Raw genomic sequence first — 25,243 nt, forward strand, 5'->3', positions numbered from 1 at the left:
TATATACTATCTCATTTAATCTTTAAATTAAAGAGATTGATGTTATTATTGCCCTATTTCTTTTTCAGAAGAAAGGCTAAATGAGGTGACTGTGGTCACACAGCCATTATATGTCTTAAATAGGTTTTGAACTCAGGTCTTTCTGACTTCAAGTTTTTTGCTTTACTATTCAAGTTTTATGCTTTACTATAATGCTCCCTAAGTCATGATTTTGTTGACTAGGGGACTTTCAGGGCTCTTTTGATTTTATTTTGTTGTGGCAGTAGATTTACAGAGGCTAAACCTGTATATAAAACTATTGTAATTCTTGTCTATATCATTCTAGACTCTATTGCCCATTTCTTATGGCCAATTACTTGTTTAGAACACTTACAGTCAAATTAAAGGTTATAGACTGTCTGAAAAACTGGATTTTAGTCCCCTCTGACCTATTTTCCACCACTGTCTCCATTATTTTAAAAGGAGAAAGGAGCCAAACAAGAACATTTTTTCAATCTGAAAAATTTTATTTATTTAATTAATTTAGAATATTTTTCCATGGTTACATGATTTATGTTCTTTCCCTCCCCTCCTCTCACCTCCCTCCTATAGCCAAGGAGTAATTTCATTGGATTTTATGTGCGTCATTGATCAAGACCTATTTCCATTTTATTAATATTTGCATTAGGGTAATCACTTAGAGTCTATATCCCAAAATCATGTCCCCATTGAACCATGTGTTCAAGCAGTAAACAAGAACCATTTAAGAGAAAATTATGTATGGGCAAAAGAGTGGTCAGTCTGTTGGTTCAAGGCTTCCCTTGTCTGGACTGGTTCTTGGAAGTCAGTCTCAGTCTCTATCTGGGGTCATCCTCAAACTCTTTATAGTAAGATACAAGTTTTTTTTAAACCCTTAACTTCTGTGTATTGGCTCCTAGATGGAAGAGTGGTAAGGGTGGGCAATGGGGGTTAGTGACTTGCCCAGGGTCACACAGCTGGGAAGTGTCTGAGGCCGGATTTGAACCTAGGACCTCCCGTCTCTAGGCCTGACTCTCAATCCACTGAGCTACCCAGCTGCCCCTAAGATACAAGTTACTGAAGCTTAGAGCTTATGCCTTATTATCATAGCCCTCATGAACTCAGGATCACCTCTTTGACGTTAGAAGTCATTGAGGCAATATCTTGTGTAAGAGTGGATAAGACATTTAAAATTCACCACATGTTTTCATTAAAACAAAAACAAAACAAATCCCCAACCCAACAGAGCTGATGTCCTTGGAGTAATTTTGTGATTTGAGGTAGTTTAAGCATCCTTGGGCTATCTTGTCTGCATTCTAAATTTGCTTAGTAAGCCCGTTCTTTCTTTTTAATTAACTTTTAAATTCATTTCATTAAACATTTCCCAATGGCGTATGAACACTTAAAAAATTCATTAAAAAATTCTGAGTTCCAAATTCTCTCCCTCCAACCCCTCCCCGACCCCTTGAGAAGGCACCCAATATGATATAGATTATATATGTGACGTCATGAAAAATATACTTCCATATTAGACATGTAATGAAAGAAAACACGTACATACAAAACCAAGAAAAATAAAGTAAAAGAAATGTGCTTCAATCTGTATTCAGGATTAGCAAAACCTGTTCTTTATTATAAAAATAAACTTATTCAACCCCTGGTGGAATGAACAGCTCCTTTAGGATTTAGTAAAGTCTGAATGAATGAAGTTTTCCTCTATTTTATATAGGACACTGGATATTTTTTAAGACAGGATAAATCCTGCCAACCAGAAATCTTACCCACTATGGGAAATCTTTCATTACTGTTCAAATCAACCCAAAACATAGGAGACATTGCTTGGGTGAATCACTGCTCATTACTCGAAACCAGTGACAGAGAACATAAGTGAATCTGGGTTACCTGTATTTGAATTGAACTCTCCGGGATTCTCAGTGACCCGAGAGTCAAAGGTGTATTTCCTTGTCTGTGTGTTATGGGAGAAAGAATGCTACTAATCTTTAGCCAGGTTTCCCTTGCCACCTTGCATGCTCTTAGATGCTCTTCCCTCTATGGCCAGCTTCTGTCAGCTCAAGGAATGCAATGTCTTTTGACTGTTAGTCTAAGGCAGATCTAATTAGGAAAGCAAATTTACTGAAATGAAATCATTCATTGCATGGCAAAACCAAGTGTGGTGCAGGTTGGAAGGTGCCAACAGGTAGTGAAGAGCCAAGGCTGGGCAAGAGGCTCCAGGGATCAGGAACGTTATGCTATGGCTCTGAGGAACACGGGGCAAGGGCTCTGCCACAAGGAGGATGGGTACTGAGCTAGAGCCCCTGCATAAAAGGGAGAGACAACAGGGATCAGGCATACACCTGCAGAGGAACCTGGGTAACAGGGCTTCCTGGAATTTAGTGCAGAAGGGAAATTCAAATGCTTCAATTCTAGGATTGGGTCCCCACAACCGTAGGGTATAGATCTCATGCCCTTATTTATTGCTTCCTTCATGGACAATGGCTAGTAGGTATGGACTGGGAGCTGGCAGAGGCCAGTGCTGCTTGCTCAGGAGAAGCTGAGACATGTATTGTCTTTGGATCACTAAGTGTACAGTGAATAGAGTGCTGGACTTGGTCTCAGGAAGTCCTGAGTTCAAATTCAGATTCAGACATTTACTATGTGATTTGAGGCAAGTCACTTAAGTTTTGTCTACATCAGTTATCCCACCTATGAAATGGAGATGATAATAGTGCCTAACTCCAAGGATTGTGAGGATAAAAATGAGAGAATATTTACAAACCCTCAAGCACTATATAAATGCTAGTCATTATCATCATCATCATCACAATGTCTCATATAGTAGGTACTTAATAAATGCTCATTCACTGATTGATCAGTGGAAAATGGAATGACCATTAGATCTGGTTTCAGTCCTCTGCTTTGGCATTTGCTTGTTTTAGGCATTTAGTATCTCTGAACCTCAGTTTCCTCATACAAATCACTTTGGAAAGAGCTGGATATAAAACTCAACAGCTCTATAAACATGGCAGTTGCACTTGGCTAAAAATAAGGAAGGAGCTAGAACAGGAACATACCTTTAAGGCTGTGTCTGCCATGTGGCAATCAAGGAGTAATAGAGAGAATATCTTAGAGGTAGCTTGGTAGGGTAGTGGATGATTCCTTGAGTTTAGAATTCAGAATGTCCTGAGTTCAAATCCTATCTCAGATACTTCCCTAGTGACCCTGGATGAGTCACTTGACTTTGTCATCTGTAAAATGGAGATAACAACAACACCTTCTTGCCATGATTTTTGTGAGGATGAAATGAGATGATATATGTAAAACACTTTGAAAAACTTAAATCTATATAAAAAATTAAAATTAAATAAATAAAAATTAAAAATTAAAACTATATATTGGATTTCTTATTGCTACTTACTAGCTATGTAAGCTTAAGGAAGTCATCTTACTTCTTCAACTGGCAAAACTGGGGTATCCTCACTTAATTTATCTCACAAGGTTGTTTTTTTTTCTTTTTAAATAATAAATCACATTTATATAGTACTAGAAAAGTTGCAAGCTCAGAAATATTACCTGACTTACCTATGTTCATGTAACCAGTAAATATTGGGGTGGAGATTGAGATCTGTCCTTAAACCAAATCCAGTGCTATTTTCACTTTATCATTCAGTCTTTCCTAAGCAACTAGCATCTGATTCTGACCAGTTGCATGCACATGCTTACCATGCTTTTCCCATCCATGATACTAATAAAAAGAACGATTACCATATATTTATCACCTTAAAATTTGCAAAGTGCTTTATATATATATATATCTGTATATTATCTCATTTAACTTTCACAACAACTCAGTGAAGTAACCCTCCCTTTTATTACCTCCATTTTAGTGATGACAAAATTGAGGCTGAGAAAAGTTTAATGATTTGGCCAGCATCATACAACTAGTAAATGTCTGCAGCTGGATTTGAACTCGGAGCTCTCTGACTCCAAGTCCAGCACTTTGTCCATTACAACATTTTTGTTGTTCAGACTTTTTCAGTTGTTTCTGACCCATGACATCACTTGGGGTTTTCTTGGCAAAGACTCTGGAATCATCTGCCACTTCCTTCTCCAGTTCATTTTACAGATGAGGAAACTGAGGCAAACAGGATAAGTGACTTGCTAAGGGTCACACAGCTAGTAAGTGTCTGAGGTCAGATTTGAACTCAGATATTCTTGATTCCACATCAGGTATTCTATCCACCGCACTGCTTAACTCCTACTACAACATTAAATAACCTTAACAGGGGCTGAAGCCTGATGCCAATGTCTATGGCTGGATTTACGTTTGGGACTTTTGTTTCTAAGTCACCTAAACAATGCTCTCTGTTTCTCTTTTGAGAATAAAATCAGATAAACTGCAAGTGCATTGAAAACCATAATGTACTATGCAAGCATAAAGCATTATTGTAATTTTTTATGTGCCTATCTAGGAATCCACCGCCTTTCGCGTGCCTGTCTGATGTGTGGCTATAAGTAACTGAGTTGCACTTTAGGCTGTAAAGCTTTGGCCTGATAGCATCTAAACTCTAGCATTGCTGTTGACAAGTAGCAATGGCAAAGACTAATTGAGGTAGAAACTAAATCCAAGATGGCAACAGAAATAAATGTTGTTTTACATTCTTTCTATCCATTTCTCTCTGTACAGATTGTAATCCCTGCCAGTAGTTTCGCCTTTGTAAATTAAAGCAACAATACGTAATAAAATGCATTTAGTCAAATTTTGGATACCCAGAATATTTGGGGTAAAGACACAGGCTAAAGAAGAGGAGACTTGGTAGAAAGAGTGGTGGCAGGGATGAACAGGTTCATTGTGATAAGGGTCTTCAAGTATTTGAAAGATGGCTCAGCTATACTTCTGATTATCTGAATTTTTCTGCCCATGTGTCAGTAGTGTTTTCAACCCTGATTCATTGGTCCATGTAGCCCTCTCTTCCTAATGGGTTTCTACTTGGGAAAACCACTTCAGGAAGTATCTAGGGTATTCATGCTCACTTTTTCCTCCCTTTCCTGAAATTGGATTTTTCTGCCTTGGTAACACGTCCTTAGTCAGGAAGACCTGAGTTCAAATCTAACCTCAGACACTTATTAGCTTTGTGCAAGTTACTTATCCTCTGTTTGCCTCAGTTTCCTCATTTGTAAAATGAAGTGGAAAAGGAAATGGCAAACTACTTGAGTATCCCTTGGACAATCTGATCCAACTAGTCTCAAAGAGTCAGAAGTGATTCAATGACTGAAAAATATCAAAATGGGGATAATAACAATACCTATCTCATGGGCAGAGAGGTGGATAGAGTACTGGACCTAAAATAAGGAAGACTTAATTTCAAATTTGACCAAGGACACTTAATAACTATGGGATCCTGACCAAGTCACTTAACCCTATTTGCCTCAGTTTCCTCATCTGTAAAGTGAATTGGAAAAGGAAATGTCCAACCATTCCAGTATCTTTGCCAAGAAAACCCCAAAGAAGGTCACTAAGAGTTGGATATGAGACTGAAAAACAGTCATCCTGTTGTATGTAGTCTTGCCCCATTAGAATGTAAGCTCCTTGAGGTAAGGACTGCCTTTTTTGACTGTATTTGTATCCCTAAAAATTAGCACGGTGCCTGACACATAGCAAGTATTTAATAAAAGTGTTCTATTTGTCTATGGAAGAGAGATTTATTTTTCACTTGGCCTCAGAGAACAGAGCTAGTAGCAATGGGCAGGAGTTGCATAAAAGCAAATTTTAACATGAGCAAAAAAAATCCTCAGAATGAGGGCTGCTCCCATGGAATGGTTCCCCATTACTAGAAAGCTTCAGTCAAAGGCTAGTTGAACTCTTGTTGAGGAAGAGGAAGAGTCCATAATTGTGCTGATATAGTTGGAACTCACTTGCCTCTGAGGTCCCTCCATTGCTGAATTCTGTGATTCCAAGAGGGGGATGTTCTGGTTAACTACATTAAATCAACTCCTTCTAACCTCTTTTCTTTTCAGTCTTCATTTCAGTCTTCTCAAGTTCCTACTAAACATGGCGGCTTTTTCTGCTTTTGTAGGCTGGACATTGCATCTCTCTTCAAGGTCTCAGAATTCTGCTGTGTTTTTGGTCCATTCCAAAGGGTCATATCTGTTCTCAGTGTTCAGGATTGTACAGGTAGTGGGTGAGAGAAATGAATGGCAAAGAAGCTATTCTGACCCCAGTACATCCTTGCAAGTTAGGAGGTTTAAAAAATCTCTGTTGCAAATTTGATTTCCTTCCTTTATTTTTGGATTCACCTCTTCCTCCTAAAAATTGGAATCAGAATTCGAGTTGGAAAAGACCTCAGGAATGATCTCATCCCACCCATTCATCTTACAAATGAGGGAACTGATGTCTAGACAGAGGAAGTAAGATTCCAAGGTCACAAAGAAGGCTTGTGGCTGAAGGCAGAGAAAACATAGTGGAAAATTCTAAAGGATGGTTCTGAGTTGAGCTTGTTAGAAATCTATTACTTGATTGTTTTTACTGTTACTGGTTTTTTATATTAGTAATAATTAGGAAAAAATTAGTAATAAAAACCATTAATGTTTTTTTAATTCAATGCAAGCATATAGTAGACCTCTAGTCTATATGAGACACAGTGCTGGAGATATATGAATAAAACTTTCAAAAAATAGCTCCTGTCCTCAATGTCTTTACCTTCTACTAGGGGAGAAAACACGTAAGCAGATAAATAAATACAATATAATTTGAGGAGCATTAATATGTAGGAGGATCAGGAAAAAGTGTCCTATATGAAGGGGAACCTGAACTTAACTTTCAATAAAATTGAGGGCCATGAGTCAAAGGTTAGGAGGGAGACCTTCTAGGCACAAGGAACAGCTTGGTTAAAGATACAGAGGTGGGAAATAGAATAGCATTTAATGGGAATAGCAAGTAGTCTAGCTTGGCTACAACCTGGAACTATTCACTAGCTCAGAGTTGTTCTCCTCTGGGAGATTACTGATATAATATCATTCATTCATAGATAAAGAGCTACAAGGGACTTGTAAAATCATTTTGTCCAATTTCCTTCCCCCACCCTCTTTTATTTGGATTTGCTTTTCTTCTAAAAGTTGGAGTCGGAGAATTTGACTTATTTTAGGGCTGAGAAAACTGTGAGGTCCAGAGAGAATCTCAGAATCACACAATTTCTGAAGCCTCAGATACCATCTGGTTCCATCCATACCTGAGCAATAATCTTCACAATCACACACCTAACAAGTGGTTTCTATTTTCAGTCCTTTAATTAGAGGGCACTTATTACTTTCGAAGGTGGTGCGTTCTCCTTTTGTACAGCTCATTATTAGGAAGTTTTTCCTGATATCAAGCCTAAATTTCCCATCCTCTTGGCAATTTCTACCTTTTGCTCCTGGCCCTGTACTAAGGGACTAAACAAAACACGTCTAGTCCCTCTTCTCCATGAGAGTGTTTCGAATAACTTAAGATGAGTATTTTGTGGTCCTTGAGCTCTCTCTTTTCTTTTCTAAACATCATCAGTTCCTTCAATTGATTTCTACCTATGATATGGAGTCGAGGTCCTTTATCCTGTTGATTACCTTACTCTGGACAGTTTTAATTCAAGTTTTAGAGGTTAAGGTTCAATATTGAAAGGTTGAAAGATTGTATTGGAGATAAGATTCTAACCCAGATCTTCTGGCCTCAAATCTGGCATTCTTTTTCACTGTACCAAACCTCTAGCTGCTTAAGCGAGCAGACCCCAGTGACCTGAAAGAATGACAGCTGCTTCGAGCAATTTAAGATGTGGGGTCCTTTGCGTGACTTGCCTTATAGCGGCTGTCAGTTCTGTATTGGCAATTTCCTTTGAACTTGGAAATTAAGTACGGACTGCCATTCCAAATTAGCAATATGTTATTTTCCCTTTTTGAGGGAAATCTTTCTTACCATTAGCTCAATGGTATTTGGGCAAACAGAAACTGTGTAGGCTATATTTAGAGTTTTCTACATTCCCTGAGGTTCTTAATGTAAACAGCCTGTAATTACAGTTAATGTAGCCTGTTCCTTCAGGCAGTTTGGGCTGAGATTAGCTGCCATGGGGCAGAGAGGAGAGAGTGCCCAGGACTCATGGCTGATGCTTTCACCCTTGCAGACACCTTCCCTGCTGGGAGTGGGCATGGATCTATTCTTGTTGCTTTCTTTTGTCCTAAATACAATGTCCTTCAGTCAGCCTTGGGAACTGAGATTTTTTTCCTTAATCCATCAGCCTGGACAATGTTCTCCCTGTTAGAATGAGACTGAGAAAATTTTAAATAGGTAGTCCTGAGCGTGCATATATGTGCCTAGAGACAGGAGGTCTAGTTCAAATCTCGTCTTGGATACTTCCCAGCTTTGTGACCCTGGACAAGTCACTTAACCCCCATTGCCTAGCTTTTTCTGCTCTTCTGCTTTGGAATCAATACTCAGTATTGATTCTAGGACTGAAGGTAAGGGTTTAAAAAAAAGAAAAGAAGAGAAAGAGTACATATCTGGGAAGCAGAGAGGATGACATAGAGAACCCATTTCTTCATTTAATTTCTTCCCTTCATTTCTTTTTATTTGCTTTTGGTGCTAATCATTGCCCTGGCAAGTTTTTGTAATTTCACTTAAAATGAAAACTGATAGGTTCATCCAAGGACAGAATTAAAAATATACTCTTCTTGCTAAGTTCTAATTAGTTGATGAGCATCTGCAAAATAGGAACATTTGCAATAACTTTTTCTTTTGTGAACTAGAGGTGATGACTGTAGGATCTCAAGGACTATGCTAGTAGGAGTGAGCACAAACTCTGATGGGTCTTAACCCAGTAGAAGCCTGGTGTAGACTGCTCATTCATCCTTCATGGACCAGTATAGCTAAGTCTAGAGGACTCATAATCAGAGGTTCATAAATATCATAGAATCAAAAGGAACTTCATTAATTATCTAGTCCGATCCCTTTATTTTACCATTGCAGAAACTGAGGATTAAAAGGACTTACCCAAGATTCCATAGGCAGCATGATAAATGTTTCTGGATACAGCAACATTTGAAATTCTTTACATGGTCTGCATGTAAATGGCTGTAGTATCTGATCAATGAAATCATAGACTGTTTTAAAAATTGAAATAACTTTAATTGACTAAGAACCTATGACCAAGATTTAGAGAATGCAGTTCTTTTCCCCCTTCCTTTTCACTAATGATAGATAGTCCTTGAATCCTAGTAGCTGGATCAGGAAATTAGATCCCTAGAACTAGAAGGAACTTCAGAGGCTATCTAGTTCAAGATAGTTTAAATCAATCTCACTTTACAGAGGAATAAACATGGGCTCAGGGAAGTTGGCCTGTCCAAGGTCACCAAGGTAGGAAGTATCAAAAATGGGATTTAAACCCAGATTATCTGAATTTAGAGTTTGTTCTTTTCACTGTATAGGTCTGCCTTAAAAGAGGTACCTTTCAACAAGGTGTCAATGAACATGTTGATACTTTCTGTGTGGAGATGATCTTCAGAGTTCCAAACAAATACTTCTCTTCCTATCAGTTCTAAAGTTGAAGGGAAGACTCTCCTGATTATCCCCCACTCCCAACCACCAATGATGCCAGGCAATCCAGCAGATGGTAGAAAAGCTGGTGACAAGTAGCAGGTCTAAGCTAATTAATGAATTTTTTGTTTATGTTTCCCCATGGAGTTGATTTTAGACTGGTAATAGCTAGATTTTGAAGCTCATTCAATAATTCTGATCAATTCCACTCAAATCTTAAAGGGACTGTAGAGGTCATTTTTTCCAACATCCTCATTGGAAATTGAAGCCATAGAGAAAGATACTTTTTGATGGCTCGCCACCTAATCGATCAAACAACAAGAGTTTATGAAATACCTACTATGTGTTAGGTACTATACTTCATGTCAGAGATACAAATAAAAAATGAAACAATTGCAGCTCACAAGTAGTTTCTATTCTAAAGGGAAAAGAAAAGTGTATCTGTAAGTGTATAAAGATTAAATATAAAGTGAGCACATACAAATGAATATACAATCGTTAAATACAAGCTAGTTTAGTGGGTGGGAGGAAGGGTCAGGAGAGGCAAAAGACAGTTCTTGGGTCCTGTCTCTAGTCAGTGAGAGAACTGGATTAAAGTCCAGTTCTTAATCCTCCAGCTTCCTTTATCCCACACACCCCATCACTAGAAGAAATGGAAGCTTTTAGTACTCTTGCCTGCATGCTGCTAGCTGGTGGGAATCATGTTAAACATTTTCCACAAGGCATTTCACTGAAACTGAGAACACACATTACCTTTTACTATATTGAAATGGACATTTTTGGCATTTTACACTGGTCGAAGCGGAATGGGGAGAGTTCTCCACTCTGGTGTGCTACTCATTTATTCACTAGTTGAAAAAAGGAAGGTCTTACCTGAAAATGTTCTCCTGCCCTCTGGGAAAGCCTGTGAGGAGAACTGATGAAGATGCACAGGGTAGATAGGGCGGGGGGCAAAGGTGAAGAAGAGCCCAGCTTCATTAGTTCCAGCTACTACCAATTGACATTTCAGAGGTGTGAATATATCTTCTGGTTTTGTGAGAAAAAAAATCAGTGGACAATTTTCTTACTGTTAGCATTTATAGTTATGTAAAACAAGATCAAATAAGTGTTTTGAGAGAAAGAGAATTGCCTGGCAGATTAAATCAGCAACTGAGGGGCAGAGCTATGTTGGGTTTTCTTGAGAGTTTCCAGCTGAGCAGGTTGCTCTAAAATTTTCATCTGCAAAAGAGGTATATCTTTTCAAAAGGGATGGTCTGCTTGATTGTTCTGATGGCACTCAGGATGTCAATCAACATCTACCACATGCAAAATCCAGTTCTTGGAGCATGATGTATAAATGTGCAGGGGCTTGAGTGGAACAGGGATGAAGAAGGATCACAAACTCTAAGATGGATTGGACTTTAGAAGTCACCTAGGCAACTATTTGGTACATTGGATAAAGTGCTGTGCCTGAAGTAAACAAAATGGCTAAAATCCACTCTCAGACACTTACTAGTTCTGGCACCCTGGACAAATCAGTTATTCACATTTTATAGTTGGGGAAACTGAGGAAAATAGTTTTGATAACAGCACCTCCCTTGGTTGTTGTGAGGATAAGTTCATGTTTTGTAAACTCTTAGCACACTGTCTGACACATAGTAGGTGCTTAACAAATGTTTGTTCCTCTATTTCTTTCTAACCTGTGCCTCTCAGTGAATTTCATTTATGGCAACCACAACAAATGGTCATCCACTCTTCACTTAAAGAAGAAGAACCCAATACCCACTGAGGCAGCCCATTCTGCTTTTGGAGAGCTCTAATTGCTAGGGTGTTTTCCTTTCTATTAAGCCAAATAGTCCATCTTTCTGCAAACTCAATTTAATTCAGCAATTTTGTATTTTCACCCACTATGTGCAAGGAATTGGGCTAGTGCTATCCTTGACCTTAAGGAGCTTACATTCCACTATAAACTGATAATTAATTTGAGAGGATAGGGTGATAATTAATATCTGTAGGGGTGAGGTATCTGTATGAGGTGACCCATATACTTAATCCTGATGAGAGCTAAGGATACTGAAAGTCAAAGGTAAGGAATCGAGGGCATTCCAGGAATGAAGGACAGCCTATGCAAAGATCTAGCAATGAGAGATGAGATGTTAAATTTGAAGAATAATAAATAGCCCATTTTCCTGGAATACAGAGTATATGGAATACAGACTTGGAATGCCAAGGTTAGGATTTTGTATTTTAGCCTAGAAGCAATTGAGACCTTGAAACTTCTTCAAAAAATGTCATATAGATGGATTTGTATTTTAGACCTGAACTATGGTGATGTCATTATGAATGAAGAGATGACATGAAAGATGATGATTTCTCAATGGAAATAGGGAAGTTTAGAGAAAGGAAGAATTGCTTCTAACCAGGAAGTACAAGTTTAATAGCTCTCCCAAGTTGGAATTCATTGGATACTTAAAGACAGCAAAATGGATGCTTAAAAAGTTGTGATCTAGTTGGAGTGAAAATACTTATATACCTTAAAAGCATGTGACAAATGAAAGGAACAACTTTTAAGTGCCAAATGAGGGGCATTTTAATGAATGCTATGGGAATTCATAGGAAAGAAATGTTCTCCTATTGACTAGGGTGCTTAAAAAATCTTCTGTGAGGAATTAAGACCTGAGCGAAGACTTGGAGAATGGTCAGTATTTTGGGAAACAAGAGAAGGGTATGATTAAATGTGCAGAGGTGGCTGCTCTCTCTTATCCATCCTTCACATAGCTGCCAAAGTAATATTTCTGAAGCACAGCTCTGGCTGGCCAAATCACTATCTTGCTCAGTAAGCCCCCATGGTTTCTTTTTGCTTTTAAAATGAAATGTAACTCTTCTGGTCAATGTTAAAAGTCCTTCACAACTTGGCTTAAACTTACATTTTTAGACCTTATTACCTATTACTTACCTCAACTCTGTTCTAGTCAAATCATATCACTGCTGCTCCTTTCCTCATTGGCTTCTTTCCATTGCTTGTTTCCATGCCTTTGTAGACTGCTCCCCAACATCCCCCCCAACCCCAACACTTCAATGCTTGGAATGCATTTCCTCCTTACTTCCATTTCTTAGCCTCACTAGCTTTTTTCAATCTCAGCTCAAATTCTCTCTGTCTTACTTGATAACTTTCCTGATTTCAGTGATCTCCTCACAAAATTATCTTCTATTAATTTTGAACATGTTGTTATTGTTTGGATATTTTTCAGTCATTTCTGATTCTTCATGATGCCATTTAACAAATTCTTCGAATACTTTGTTTTTTAAAAAGTGTGTCATGGAGTACTAAAATAAAAAAACAAACAAACAGACCTTCGACATGTAGTTTCAGGGAAAGTGGTCATGCTAGGAGAGGAGTCTATGATACATGGGTTTGCGTGATACTCACTGATTTCCCATAATATAATTTTGGTAACAGTTCTTGAATTCTTTCATGTTTCTCCTATCAGACTTTAAAGACTTTTGAGCAGAGACTGTCATTGGCCTTTCTTTGTATCCCCCAAACTTAGTATAGTGCCTGGCACATATAGTATTACTGACTAAATGTATAATAATTGATTTAATTCTGATTGATTCTGATATAAGGAGGTTTTGTTGTTATTGTTGTTGTTTAGCCAGTTTAGTTGTGTCAGAATCTTTGTGACATCTTTTGGGATTTTCTTGGCAAAGATACTAGAGAGGTTTGCCATTTTCTCCTCCAGTTCATTTTACAAATGAGGAAACTGAGGCAAATGGGATTAAATGACTTGCTAGTTACACAGTAATTGTATGAGGATGTATTTTAACTAAGGTTTTCCTGATCCTAGGACCAGCACTCTACCTACTACAGCACCTTCCTACTCTACAGCACTTTTAGCCTGAAATACTATGATAATTATAGGCTTTATCACGAGTGGGGGTGATTCTGAATGAATAGTGAATAATGATCTTCATTTTGTGGTTGGTGAAGAAAGATAAACTCTGGCTAGTAGGATTGTCTAGGTTGAAAGATATCGAACCTTGCCGGACAAGTTATGAGTTAAATAAATATTTCACAATAAAAGTCACATTTTGCATGCTATATGATCTGTGCCCCCACCCCTCCCCCCCGCCCCAAAAGACATATTTAGGGAATTCTCAGTAAGGAAATCCCCTCACCAATGCATATTGGCAACTTTTTTCACCACCTATAGGCTTAGAGAGCTGCAAATATACATCGTGGCTCCATATATGCAGTGAAGATCTGTACATTTGGGGTTCATAGGCATAGCTTATTCTTTATTTATTTATTAATAAGAACAAGCTTATTCTTTAAGCACAGACCAACACAACTTGTATTAGCATAGTGATGATGGTCTTATCCCAGATGGGTTGCTTTGATAGTGTAATGGAGGAATAGTAAGCATGCTAAAGTTAAAATTGAAATTGAAGCCCGCTACATGGCATTGGGTGCTGTTATTTCCGAGGTCCTTGAGAATTTAGGACCCCGTTTATCTGCCTGCCTCTCATGTTATTTACAGCAACTTAATCTGCTTGCAGCAGGACCCGATTGCTCAGTGTCCCGTCAAAATTCCTGTCAGAAAATCAGTGGCTAGCCAATTGTGAACTTGTCAAAGTGACAAGTGGGCACATTGACAGAGATGGTATTTCCAGGTTTTGTATTGAATGAATGCTGCTGTATGGCGTAGTGGATGACTCTTGAAAATGAAAAATATCGACAGGGGAGAAAAATGAAAAATGTAATCTGTATCCTTTGGTCTCTGTAGTTTTACTCAGGGTGTTTTTCTTCTTTTTTTCCTCTTTTCTCTTCTTTTCTTCTTTTCTTTTTTGCTCTTCTGTTCTTTCTTCTTTCCTATCTCCTTTTTCTTCAAATAAACTCTTAGATGTAGAAAGAGAGATCCATGCAGCCCCACATATGACCGAGAAGTTAATTCAGATCTTTCGGAATAAAAGTGAATTCACCTTCCTGGCTACTGTACAGCAGAGGCCATCAACTTCAGGAGTGATTCTGTCTATCCGAGAACTGGAGCACAGGTAAGAAAGTGATCTTTGATTCCACTTTCTGCTGAAAGGCTACCAGCTATCCTAATTGAATGGTCGTTATAGGTTTTTGTTACAGGGATATAGAATTAACTTCACTGATTTAAGTTCCTATTGTTACTAACCACATCTTAGTAAATTCTTTTGGGGTAGATACAACAGGAAATTACAAAAAAATTAAAAAACTGCTCCATGGGCCATTTGTAAGTGACTGTTCTGTACTCATATATATTCACTGTATATGAAAAAAATCAGTTTCCTTTCTACCAGGGTCTTAAATGATCAGTTTTGTTGGTTTCCTTTGTTATGGAATTCAAAGTGATAATTATTGTACAGAATAGAATTTTTTTTCATTATCAGAATTTCTTACAACTTAGTTTCTCCTGGGCACTGTTCTAAGTGATATGGGGAATTAAGTGATGTAAGTAAAATTAATCAAAAGGTATAGATATGGGCAGCTGGGTAGTTCAGTGGAGTGAGAGTCAGGCCTAGAGACAGGAGGTCCTAGGTTCAAACCTGGCCTCAGCCACTTCCCAGCTGTGTGACCCTGGGCAAGTCACTTGACCCCCATTGCCCACCCTTACCACTCTTCCACCTATGGGACAATACACCGAAGTACAAGGGTTAAAAATAAAAGGTATAGATACTAAGAAAGGGGAAACTATAATCACTGATTCTTAAGAGTTGGAGATGACCATAAAGTCATCTAATTCAAAGAGCAGGAGAATAGTGTGAAATAGTGAGAAGAACACAGACTCTGGAATCAGAAGACCTGAATTTAAATCCCATCTCTGATAGTTACTACCTCTATGACCTTAGGAGAATCACTTAACCTTCTTAGCCTTAATTTCTTCATTTGTAAAATTAGAGGGTTCATCAAGATGATCTCCAACTTCTTTCCCAAGATCTATAATTTTATGATTGTGTCACCTTGTATGAGTATCTTTAGCTCCTGGACTTCAGTTTTCTCATCTATAAAATAAAATTGGGCTAAGTTGCTTTCCAAATTAACACCTATGATTCCATAATGTCTATGAAATAAACCCTGCCCTAAAGGAACTTACAATCTATTTGGGGAGACAAGATGTAGATACTTAGTTAAAAAGTTAAAGGATAATAAAAAAAACCCTATCCAAATATAATCTCAGGGATGATTACATGTGTGCTATAGACAATGTGATGTGAGTTCAGAGGAAGTTGAGATCACTGTGAGTAGGAGTAATCTGGGGGAAGAGGTAGGGCTTGAACAGGGCTGTGCAGGGTGGGTAGGATTTGGGTTAGTAGATATAATGGAACAAGGAGGACTTTCTCAAAGTGAGAGGAAATACTATGAAGAATGGCAGAGAGCTTAGAAAAGTACAAGTTTTATAAACACATTTTAATAGTTTAAAAGAGCATCGAGCCTTTTGGAACAATCTGTCTGTATGTCTATCTATTGATATCATCTATCTATTTTTATCTATCTAGAGTTAGTCAATGTCTTGAGAGAGACCTTTTGGATTCTCTGAAATAAGATTGCTAAGGATATGGTATTATCATTCATTTGGTAGCAAAGAGTAAGGTGCCCTGGTGGATAAAACAATGACAAATCAAAAGACTTAGGTTCCCTTTATGACTTTTTATTGCATGATAATTCAATTCCTCAGCTTCTTATGTGGGTAGAATGAGGTAAACACTTGTCTTCCTCCATTGGGATGCAGTTAGGGTTAGGTAGATTTATATGTTTTGAGTTCTAGAGATATAATTGTAATCATCTTCTATGTATCTCATACTTTTGTGTGAGAAAATATGTTAAGATGCTCAGAAATTAATACTATTCATTTGATAAAATCCTTGCACTAATGCATTTTGAAAAAAGAATACTAAATCTTAAAGAATCACCATAAAAGGAATTTGAGACTGTTTTAATTCTAAAAAGAAAGATCCTTAATAAAAATGTTAAGGGGAAAGTCGATGCAAATCTGATTGTTGCCATTGTTCAAAAAGTTTTGAAAAAAAACTAATTCTTTTGAAAGACACCTAGACTAGACTAGAAAGACACCTAGAAAGACTAGGAATAAGGGAGATAAGTTCAAATCTGGTCTCATACACTTACTAGCTATATGACCCTGGGCAAGTCACTTAACCTCAGTTTTATCCTTTGTGAAATGAACCAGTTGGATTTAATAGCCATAAAAGTTGCCTTCCACTTTAAAGTCTATGATATTATCACCCAATGATCTTATTTAAAAAAAAATGGAAATTTATTTATTTATTTATTTTTACAAAGATCATTTTCCATAGTCTTAGTCATAGATCATCTGGTCCATCTCTAACTGAAATATCTATTCTCTCTACTGCATCATTAAGAATTGGCCATCCAGGGGCAACTGGGTAGCTCAGTGGCTTGAGAGTCAGGCCTAGAGACGGGAGGTCCTAGGTTCAAATCTGGCCTCAGACACTTCCCAGCTGTGTGACCCTGGGCAAGTCACTTGACCCCCATTGCCCACCCTTACCAATCTTCCACCTATGAGACAATACACCGAAGTACAAGGGTTAAAAATAAAAGGTATAGATACTAAGAAAGGGGAAACTATAATCACTGATTCTTAAGAGTTGGAGATGACCATAAAGTCATCTAATTCAAAGAGCAGGAGAATAGTGTGAAATAGTGAGAAGAACACAGACTCTGGAATCAGAAGACCTGAATTTAAATCCCATCTCTGATAGTTACTATCTCTATGACCTTAGGAGAATCACTTAACCTTCTTAGCCTTAATTTCTTCATTTGTAAAATTAGAGGGTTCATCAAGATGATCTCCAACTTCTTTCCCAAGATCTATAATTTTATGATTGTGTCACCTTGTATGAGTATCTTTAGCTCCTGGACTTCAGTTTTCTCATCTATAAAATAAAATTGGGCTAAGTTGCTTTCCAAATTAACACCTATGATTCCATAATGTCTATGAAATAAACCCTGCCCTAAAGGAACTTACAATCTATTTGGGGAGACAAGATGTAGATACTTAGTTAAAAAGTTAAAGGATAATAAAAAAACCCTATCCAAATATAATCTCAGGGATGATTACATGTGTGCTATAGACAATGTGATGTGAGTTCAGAGGAAGTTGAGATCACTGTGAGTAGGAGTAATCTGGGGGAAGAGGTAGGGCTTGAACAGGGCTGTGCAGGGTGGGTAGGATTTGGGTTAGTAGATATAATGGAACAAGGAGGACTTTCTCAAAGTGAGAGGAAATACTATGAAGAATGGCAGAGAGCTTAGAAAAGTACAAGTTTTATAAACACATTTTAATAGTTTAAAAGAGCATCGAGCCTTTTGGAACAATCTGTCTGTATGTCTATCTATTGATATCATCTATCTATTTTTATCTATCTAGAGTTAGTCAATGTCTTGAGAGAGACCTTTTGGATTCTCTGAAATAAGATTGCTAAGGATATGGTATTATCATTAATTTGGTAGCAAAGAGTAAGGTGCCCTGGTGGATAAAACAATGACAAATCAAAAGACTTAGGTTCCCTTTATGACTTTTTATTGCATGATAATTCAATTCCTCAGCTTCTTATGTGGGTAGAATGAGGTAAACACTTGTCTTCCTCCATTGGGATGCAGTTAGGGTTAGGTAGATTTATTTGTTTTGAGTTCTAGAGATATAATTGTAATCATCTTCTATGTATCTCATACTTTTGTGTGAGAAAATATGTTAAGATGCTCAGAAATTAATACTATTCATTTGATAAAATCCTTGCACTAATGCATTTTGAAAAAAGAATACTAAATCTTAAAGAATCACCATAAAAGGAATTTGAGACTGTTTTAATTCTAAAAAGAAAGATCCTTAATAAAAATGTTAAGGGGAAAGTCGATGCAAATCTGATTGTTGCCATTGTTCAAAAAGTTTTGAAAAAAAACTAATTCTTTTGAAAGACACCTAGACTAGACTAGAAAGACACCTAGAAAGACTAGGAATAAGGGAGATAAGTTCAAATCTGGTCTCATACACTTACTAGCTATATGACCCTGGGCAAGTCACTTAACCTCAGTTTTATCCTTTGTGAAATGAACCAGTTGGATTTAATAGCCATAAAAGTTGCCTTCCACTTTAAAGTCTATGATATTATCACCCAATGATCTTATTTAAAAAAAATGTAAATTTATTTATTTATTTATTTTTACAAAGATCATTTTCCATAGTCTTAGTCATAGATCATCTGGTCCATCTCTAACTGAAATATCTATTCTCTCTACTGCATCATTAAGAATTGGCCATCCAGGGGCAACTGGGTAGCTCAGTGGCTTGAGAGTCAGGCCTAGAGACGGGAGGTCCTAGGTTCAAATCTGGCCTCAGACACTTCCCAGCTGTGTGACCCTGGGCAAGTCACTTGACCCCCATTGCCCACCCTTACCACTCTTCCACCTAGGAGCCAATACACAGAAGATAAGTGTTAAAAAAAAGAATTGGCTATCCAACCATTTCTTGAAAACCCTTATAGTTGGGGTTTATATAGTATTGATTCTAAGATGGAAGGTAAGGGTTAAAAAAACCAAACCTCTTTGACATGAATTCACTACTTTTCAAGGAAATCCATTTAATTTGTGGATAGTTCTCATTTAGGAAGAATTTCCTTATAATGAAGTGAAATTTATTTGCCTTTTACTATCATCCCATTGATCACCCTTTGTTTGCTCTGTAATTTGACAATGCTTCAGTGTTATTAGGTAGCAATTGCATCACTTCTAAAACTTCTCTTCACTCTATGATGACATTTTTTTAGCTTATTCATGTTTTTCATGGACATCAGGTCTCTAAGCATCTTCGTCACTCCTTTAGGCACATTTCAGACTGTCAATGTGATCCTTAAATTGTAGTACCCAAGAAAAGACATAGTTTTTCATATTTGGTCTGACTATTGCAGAGTATCCCATAGTCTTCCTATGATCTATTGGCGCACACTATTTCTTTTAATGAATCCCACGATCTCATTACTTTCCTTTGGCTCTTCTATCATTCTAATGGCACAGATTGAGCTCTTAGTTTATGGAAATTCTTAGGTCTTTGAAAGATAATATCTGTTCTAGCAAGTTATATTTTATTCTCTGAAGATGCTTTCTGCTTTTTGAATTCAAGTATGGAACTTTGTATCTACTCTTATTAAATTTTATCTTACTGCCTATGGCCTGCTTTGCCAGTATGATGAGATCTTGGTGGGCTCTGATCCAGTCATCCAATATTCTAGCAATCTTTTCTGGCTTTATATAAGTCACAAATTTGACTTGCATGCCATCTGACTTCATCCAAGTCATTTATAAAAGTTTTGAAGAGATGAGACTTTGGAATAGACTCTTTTAGCATTCCACAAGAGATTTCCATCCAGGTGGGTATTAGTCAATTCATTACCATTTGGATTTCTCTCTGCATTCATTACTAGCCAGTTGCCAGTGTATCTTGTATTTTGAGTATACCTGATAATTAACCTTTTTAAAAATATTTAAAAATATTTTCCCATGTTTACACGATTCATTTTCTTTCTCTCCCCTCTTTCTTCCCCCCTCCCAGAGCTGACAACAATTCCACTGGGTTGTACAAATTTTATCACTTGATATCTACTTCCACATCATTCAGTTTTGCTATAGAGCAATTTTTAAAGCCTAAACCCCAAATCACATACCCATATATACATGTGATAAGGGATGTCATATGTTTTGCTTTTGTATTTCTACTCCCATAGTTTTTTTCTCAATGTGGATAGTGTTCTTTCACATAAGTCCTTCAGGAGTGTCCTGGATTATTGCATTGCTATCAGTAGTAAAGTCCATTATATTGGCTAGTTCAGTGTTCTCTTGGTTCTGCTCATTTTACTCTGTATCAGTTCATTGACGTTCTCCCAGTTCACATAGAACTCCTCCAGGTCATCAATCGTTGCACTATAATAGTATTCCATCACCATCATGTACCATGATTTATTCATCCATTCCCCAATTGAAGGACAATCCTTCATTTCCATTTTTTTGCCACCACAAAGAGTGTGGCTATGAATATTTTTGAACAAGTATTTTTCCTCATTATCTCTTTGGGGTACAAACCCAGTAGTGGTATTGCTGGATCAAAGGGTATGCAGAGAATTAACCTTTTGTCTGACATTCCCATTAAAGTATCCAAAAATGGACCTTAGGAGTCCAAGACCTGGGCAACAAATTTTATTATGCTATTTACTAAGAAAATTTTATTTTTAATTTAAAAAGGCAAACATTTATTGAATAACCAGGTATAAAGGATATTAGTTCAATTCATCAAAGCAAACCAAAGAAACTAAAACTTAATTTAATTTATTTTTGTTTAGATCAACAACTAAGTGATAAAAGTTTATACTTTTTTAACATAGTGCTTTCAAACCTTCATGCTACTAAATATTGAACAATTTTTTCTAGGCTAAAAGAACAATAAAACAACAGCTTTCCGGATAGACTCTGTTCCCCTCATATTTTGACATGAAGTGCTTTAAGAACTGCTGTGCATCCCTTTAAATAAACATTTTTAACTCTTTTGTGCTCCTTTCCCATAACAATCAGACCCTCAGGGTGTTATTCTGTGGACTATACTATTAACAACAGCAACAGGTGGGCAAAGTAGTCAAAGGGGAAAGCAGAATATATAATCAAGTTTTCCTGACCTTTCTTAAACTGGCTGGAGCCACAGGCAAGAAACCTTGAAATTTATCCCTCAGATCTTTCTTCAGGCAAACTGTTATCTAACTGTGATACATTATATTATGCTTGTGACATCATGTTCTGTGAAATTTGGTTCATTATTGCAATTTCTTGTTGGTTGTACCTATGGATTTCCTCACTGACTCTTGGGTTTTTCATTGTTAACTGGAGTATGGAAAGAACAAAAATGAATGCAAAATACATTGAGACACCAGAGAAGCTGTGCTGCAATTGTTGTACAAAATTGGGCCAAGATATTTGACAGTGAGAGCCATTAGGGCATAGGGAAACTACTTTCTGGGAAAGCATTCTTCTTCCTCTGGGTGGAAGTTTAAAATAAAATTACTCCCATTGCACTTACCTTCTAGTAATGTTTAATTTCAGTCCAAAATAGTGGTTGGCTGATCAAAGATGATGGCAAGAGGGTTTAAATGAACTGAGGACCCAGACTTGAATATGACTGCCATCATTTATGTCATGGAAGGTAAGCAACTATTCAACCTTTTTGCAAAGAATGTAGCCAAAGCTGACTTATTTATTGTTGCTTCCAGGAAAGTTTGCAATATCTTGCTACTTAGTGGAAGAAGAATCTGTTTAGTAAATCAGGTTTCTTGTATTAAAAAGAAGGCATTTCTCTTTTACCTGGCATGTACACTATGGCCAGAGGCAGTCCATTTGAAAGGCTTTGACTCTTGATTCATAGACTGAGCTCATTGACATAGTTATATGTGGAAGTTTCCCAGGTGATTAAACCAACTCAGTTCTCATGAATATCTTGAGGATAGATAAAACAGAATGGAGGACATGGAGATAATGGCTATTGAGAACTTTCCTGAAGGTGGCAGTTGAATTGACTGTTTCATGTAATGAAATGGGTACTTGATAATACTTTGTTATTTGTACTTATCCACAATGTTAATTTGATGGATTAAAAAAAAAACAATATTCAGTACCAACTGGATACAATGGGAGAATATAAAAGACAGATAGATTTGCCTTGCTGAAATATTTTAATGGCAATGAAGATTTAATGTTTATTTGTCATGATTCAAATGTGTTTTAATATGAAGCTTTGTTAAAATGGAAAGCTTAATTAACATAGATTAAATCTAATTGAACAGTCTGCCAGAATGTACAACTATCTAGATATAATAACAAATCCTTTGGGTTTCAATTTTATTCCCGAATTATGGGTAAAAGTAAGCCTAAGTACAACACATTATGAGACAAGAAGTTGGGTTTTCAAGAAGAAACTTTCTCCAGGAGAGCTACTTAAGGAGTAAATACTACATGCTAGGCTAAGGGCTATATAGATAAAGAGAAAAGTAAATACAGCCCTTCCCTCTAATGTTTTCCTTTTAATAGAAGAAATTATTTTGACTTCCTAATTTATCATTCAGCCAATTAATGGACATTTATTAGAAGGGCTCTGTGGTAAGGAATGGGGATATAAAAGAAAAAGTAAAAACTAGTTCTTGCCCTCAAGGAGCCTATATTTTATTGGACAAGAGACGTTCATAAGATAAAGTATTCTGGAAGGAGACATTAGAGGAGAAGCACCAAATGACTGGAGAGACTAGGAAAGGCCTGTTGCCGAAGATGGGATTTGAAGGGGAGTCTTGAGGAAGCCAGAAGTATGAGAGGCAGAGGAAGGGAGCAAGAGTTTTCCAGTTCTAGAGATTTCTGGAACATCCTTTCATTCATCCCCAGATTTCCTAGAAATGGAAAGATAAAAGTTTCTGTAATTCAATGGAAACTTAGCACCACTTTGTCAGGTAGAATCTCTACCCTGATGGAAAATACTCGTCTCAGAAATAGAAAATAGTGGCTCAGTCTAATGCTTTCCTTTTTTTAGTAGCAAATTTCTCTTCCTAATTATATGCATCACTGATGATAGTTAAATTAGTTTACATTCTCAGCATTTATACTGAAAGAGGAAAGGTGGGAAGTGGCATCCAAAGTAGAGAGAAGCTGTCTTGGGATTAAAATTTTACTGTGGGCAACTCATGTGGGGATAATCAAGAACTAAATACACACTGACACTTGCCTTACTTCTTCCTTAGCATGAGTTATATCAACTTAGAAACTCAAGCAAAGGTAATGACATCAGTGTAGATAATATGATAATGGTCATATCTGTAGTATTATGTAAAAAAAAAAACCTCATGTCAAAGTAGTGTTTTAAGTAACACACTAATTAAATAAGATTTTAATAGCTATTAAGGGAGTAGACTTGTTCAGTTGACTTTTGACCTTAATTGAGAACATGAAGTATCAGGGCTACATTTTGGTCAAATTGTTTCTACTTGTATATATGCAGATTAGATTTCAGATTGTATGTGAGAAATGGCAAAAAAACCCAAAAAAACAAAAACCCAGCGAGTGTAGCCATTAACCTTTAGTTTTTAGGCCAAAAGTCATAACTTCATTAATATTAATGCACCAAATCATTTAAGCCAAAAGGAATGTGCCTGGAGAATTTTAAAAAATATCTCCTTTGACTTCCCACATTGGAGCATATAGGGATTTGGAGGATACATATTCATCCATGGAAAAGAGGTCTCTCTCTCTCGCTCTCTCGCTCTCTCGCTCTCTCTCTCTCTCTCTCTCTCTGATGGATGGATAGATTTTATGTTTGACTTCTGTGAAACCTAAGAGAAAGTCTTTGGTAGATTATCTGAATATTTTGAAACTTTTGTCCTTCCTGTGAATCTATAGGATATTAGACTCCATATTCTTGAGCTTTTCCAAAGGAAAATCTGCTTCTCATTTGTTTATGTTTCTGATGAACTGAGTTTGCTTAGAATATTCATGGCCTGAGAGCAATCAACAGAGTTCATTGACTGATCTTTACATTAAGTATCCAGGGACTTTTAAGCCTGAATCTTTAATGTCCATGTAGTATAACATTAAATTGGTAATATTGATTAGGAGCAGAAGTTTTATTTAATTATATGATCATACTCTACGTCCCTGCCATCTTTGACTTTCCTTCTCCCTCCCTCCTACATCAATGTGGTATTGTGGAAATATCTCTGACTTGAGTCAGGAGATCTGGGTCCAAGCCTTGCCTATGATGTTTATTACTTCTGTGAACTTGAGTCTCCCTGGATCTCAGTTTCCTCATCTGTATAATGAAGGTGTTGAATTTAGTCAAGGTGAAGTGACTTGCCCAAAGTTACCTAGGTAAGAAGTGACAGAGCTCAGATAAAAATCCAGATAATTTAACTCCAAATGAGTGCTCTTTTTAACATGTTATACTTATCATCAATTACTTCTTAAGCTCTACTGTCAATAATAAGGCTCAGGGAATTTAATTACAGGATTTTTGTTTCTTTTTAATTGGAAAATTTTATTTAATTAATTGATTTAGAATATTTTTCCATGGTTTCATGATTCATGTTCTTTCCCTCCCCTTCACCCCCACCGTAGTCAACAAGTAATTCCACTGGGTTTTACATGTCATTGATCAAGACCAAATATTTGCATTAGGGTGATCGTGTAAAGTCTGTATCCCCATCGACTCATGTGATCAAGCATTTGTTTTTCTTCTGTGTTTCTACTCTCACAGTTCTTTCTCATAAGTCCCTCAGAGTTGTCCTGGATCATTGCATTGCTGCTAGTAGAGGAGTCCATTACATTTAATTTTTACCACAGTGTAATTGTCTCTGTGTACAATGTTCTCCTGGTTCTGCTCCTTTCACTTTGCATCAATTCTTGGAATTCCTCCAGTTTATTATTCCTTTGAATAAGGAATGGAATTCCTCCAGTTCATTATTCCTTTGATGGAATTCCTCCAGTTTATTATTCCTTTGAGCACAATAGTATTCCATCACCAACAGATACCACAATTTGTTCAGCCATTCCTCAATCGAGGACATTCCTTCATTTTTCAATTTTTTGCCACCACAAAGAGCATGACTATAAATATTTTTGTACAAGTC

General features: G+C 37.0%; 1 protein-coding gene across 1 annotated transcript in view; it reads left to right on the forward strand.

Moving 5' to 3' along the window:
- Positions 1-25,243, forward strand: part of NELL1 (neural EGFL like 1) — an 883,145-nt gene that overhangs the window by 76,111 nt on the left and 781,791 nt on the right. The window contains exon 3 of the mRNA XM_044681836.1: positions 14,437-14,587. Coding sequence (XP_044537771.1) covers positions 14,437-14,587 — 151 coding nt within the window. The remainder of the gene's footprint in view (positions 1-14,436; positions 14,588-25,243) is intronic.

This window comes from Gracilinanus agilis, chromosome 6, assembly GCF_016433145.1.
Source record: "Gracilinanus agilis isolate LMUSP501 chromosome 6, AgileGrace, whole genome shotgun sequence".
Lineage (NCBI taxonomy): Eukaryota > Metazoa > Chordata > Mammalia > Didelphimorphia > Didelphidae > Gracilinanus > Gracilinanus agilis.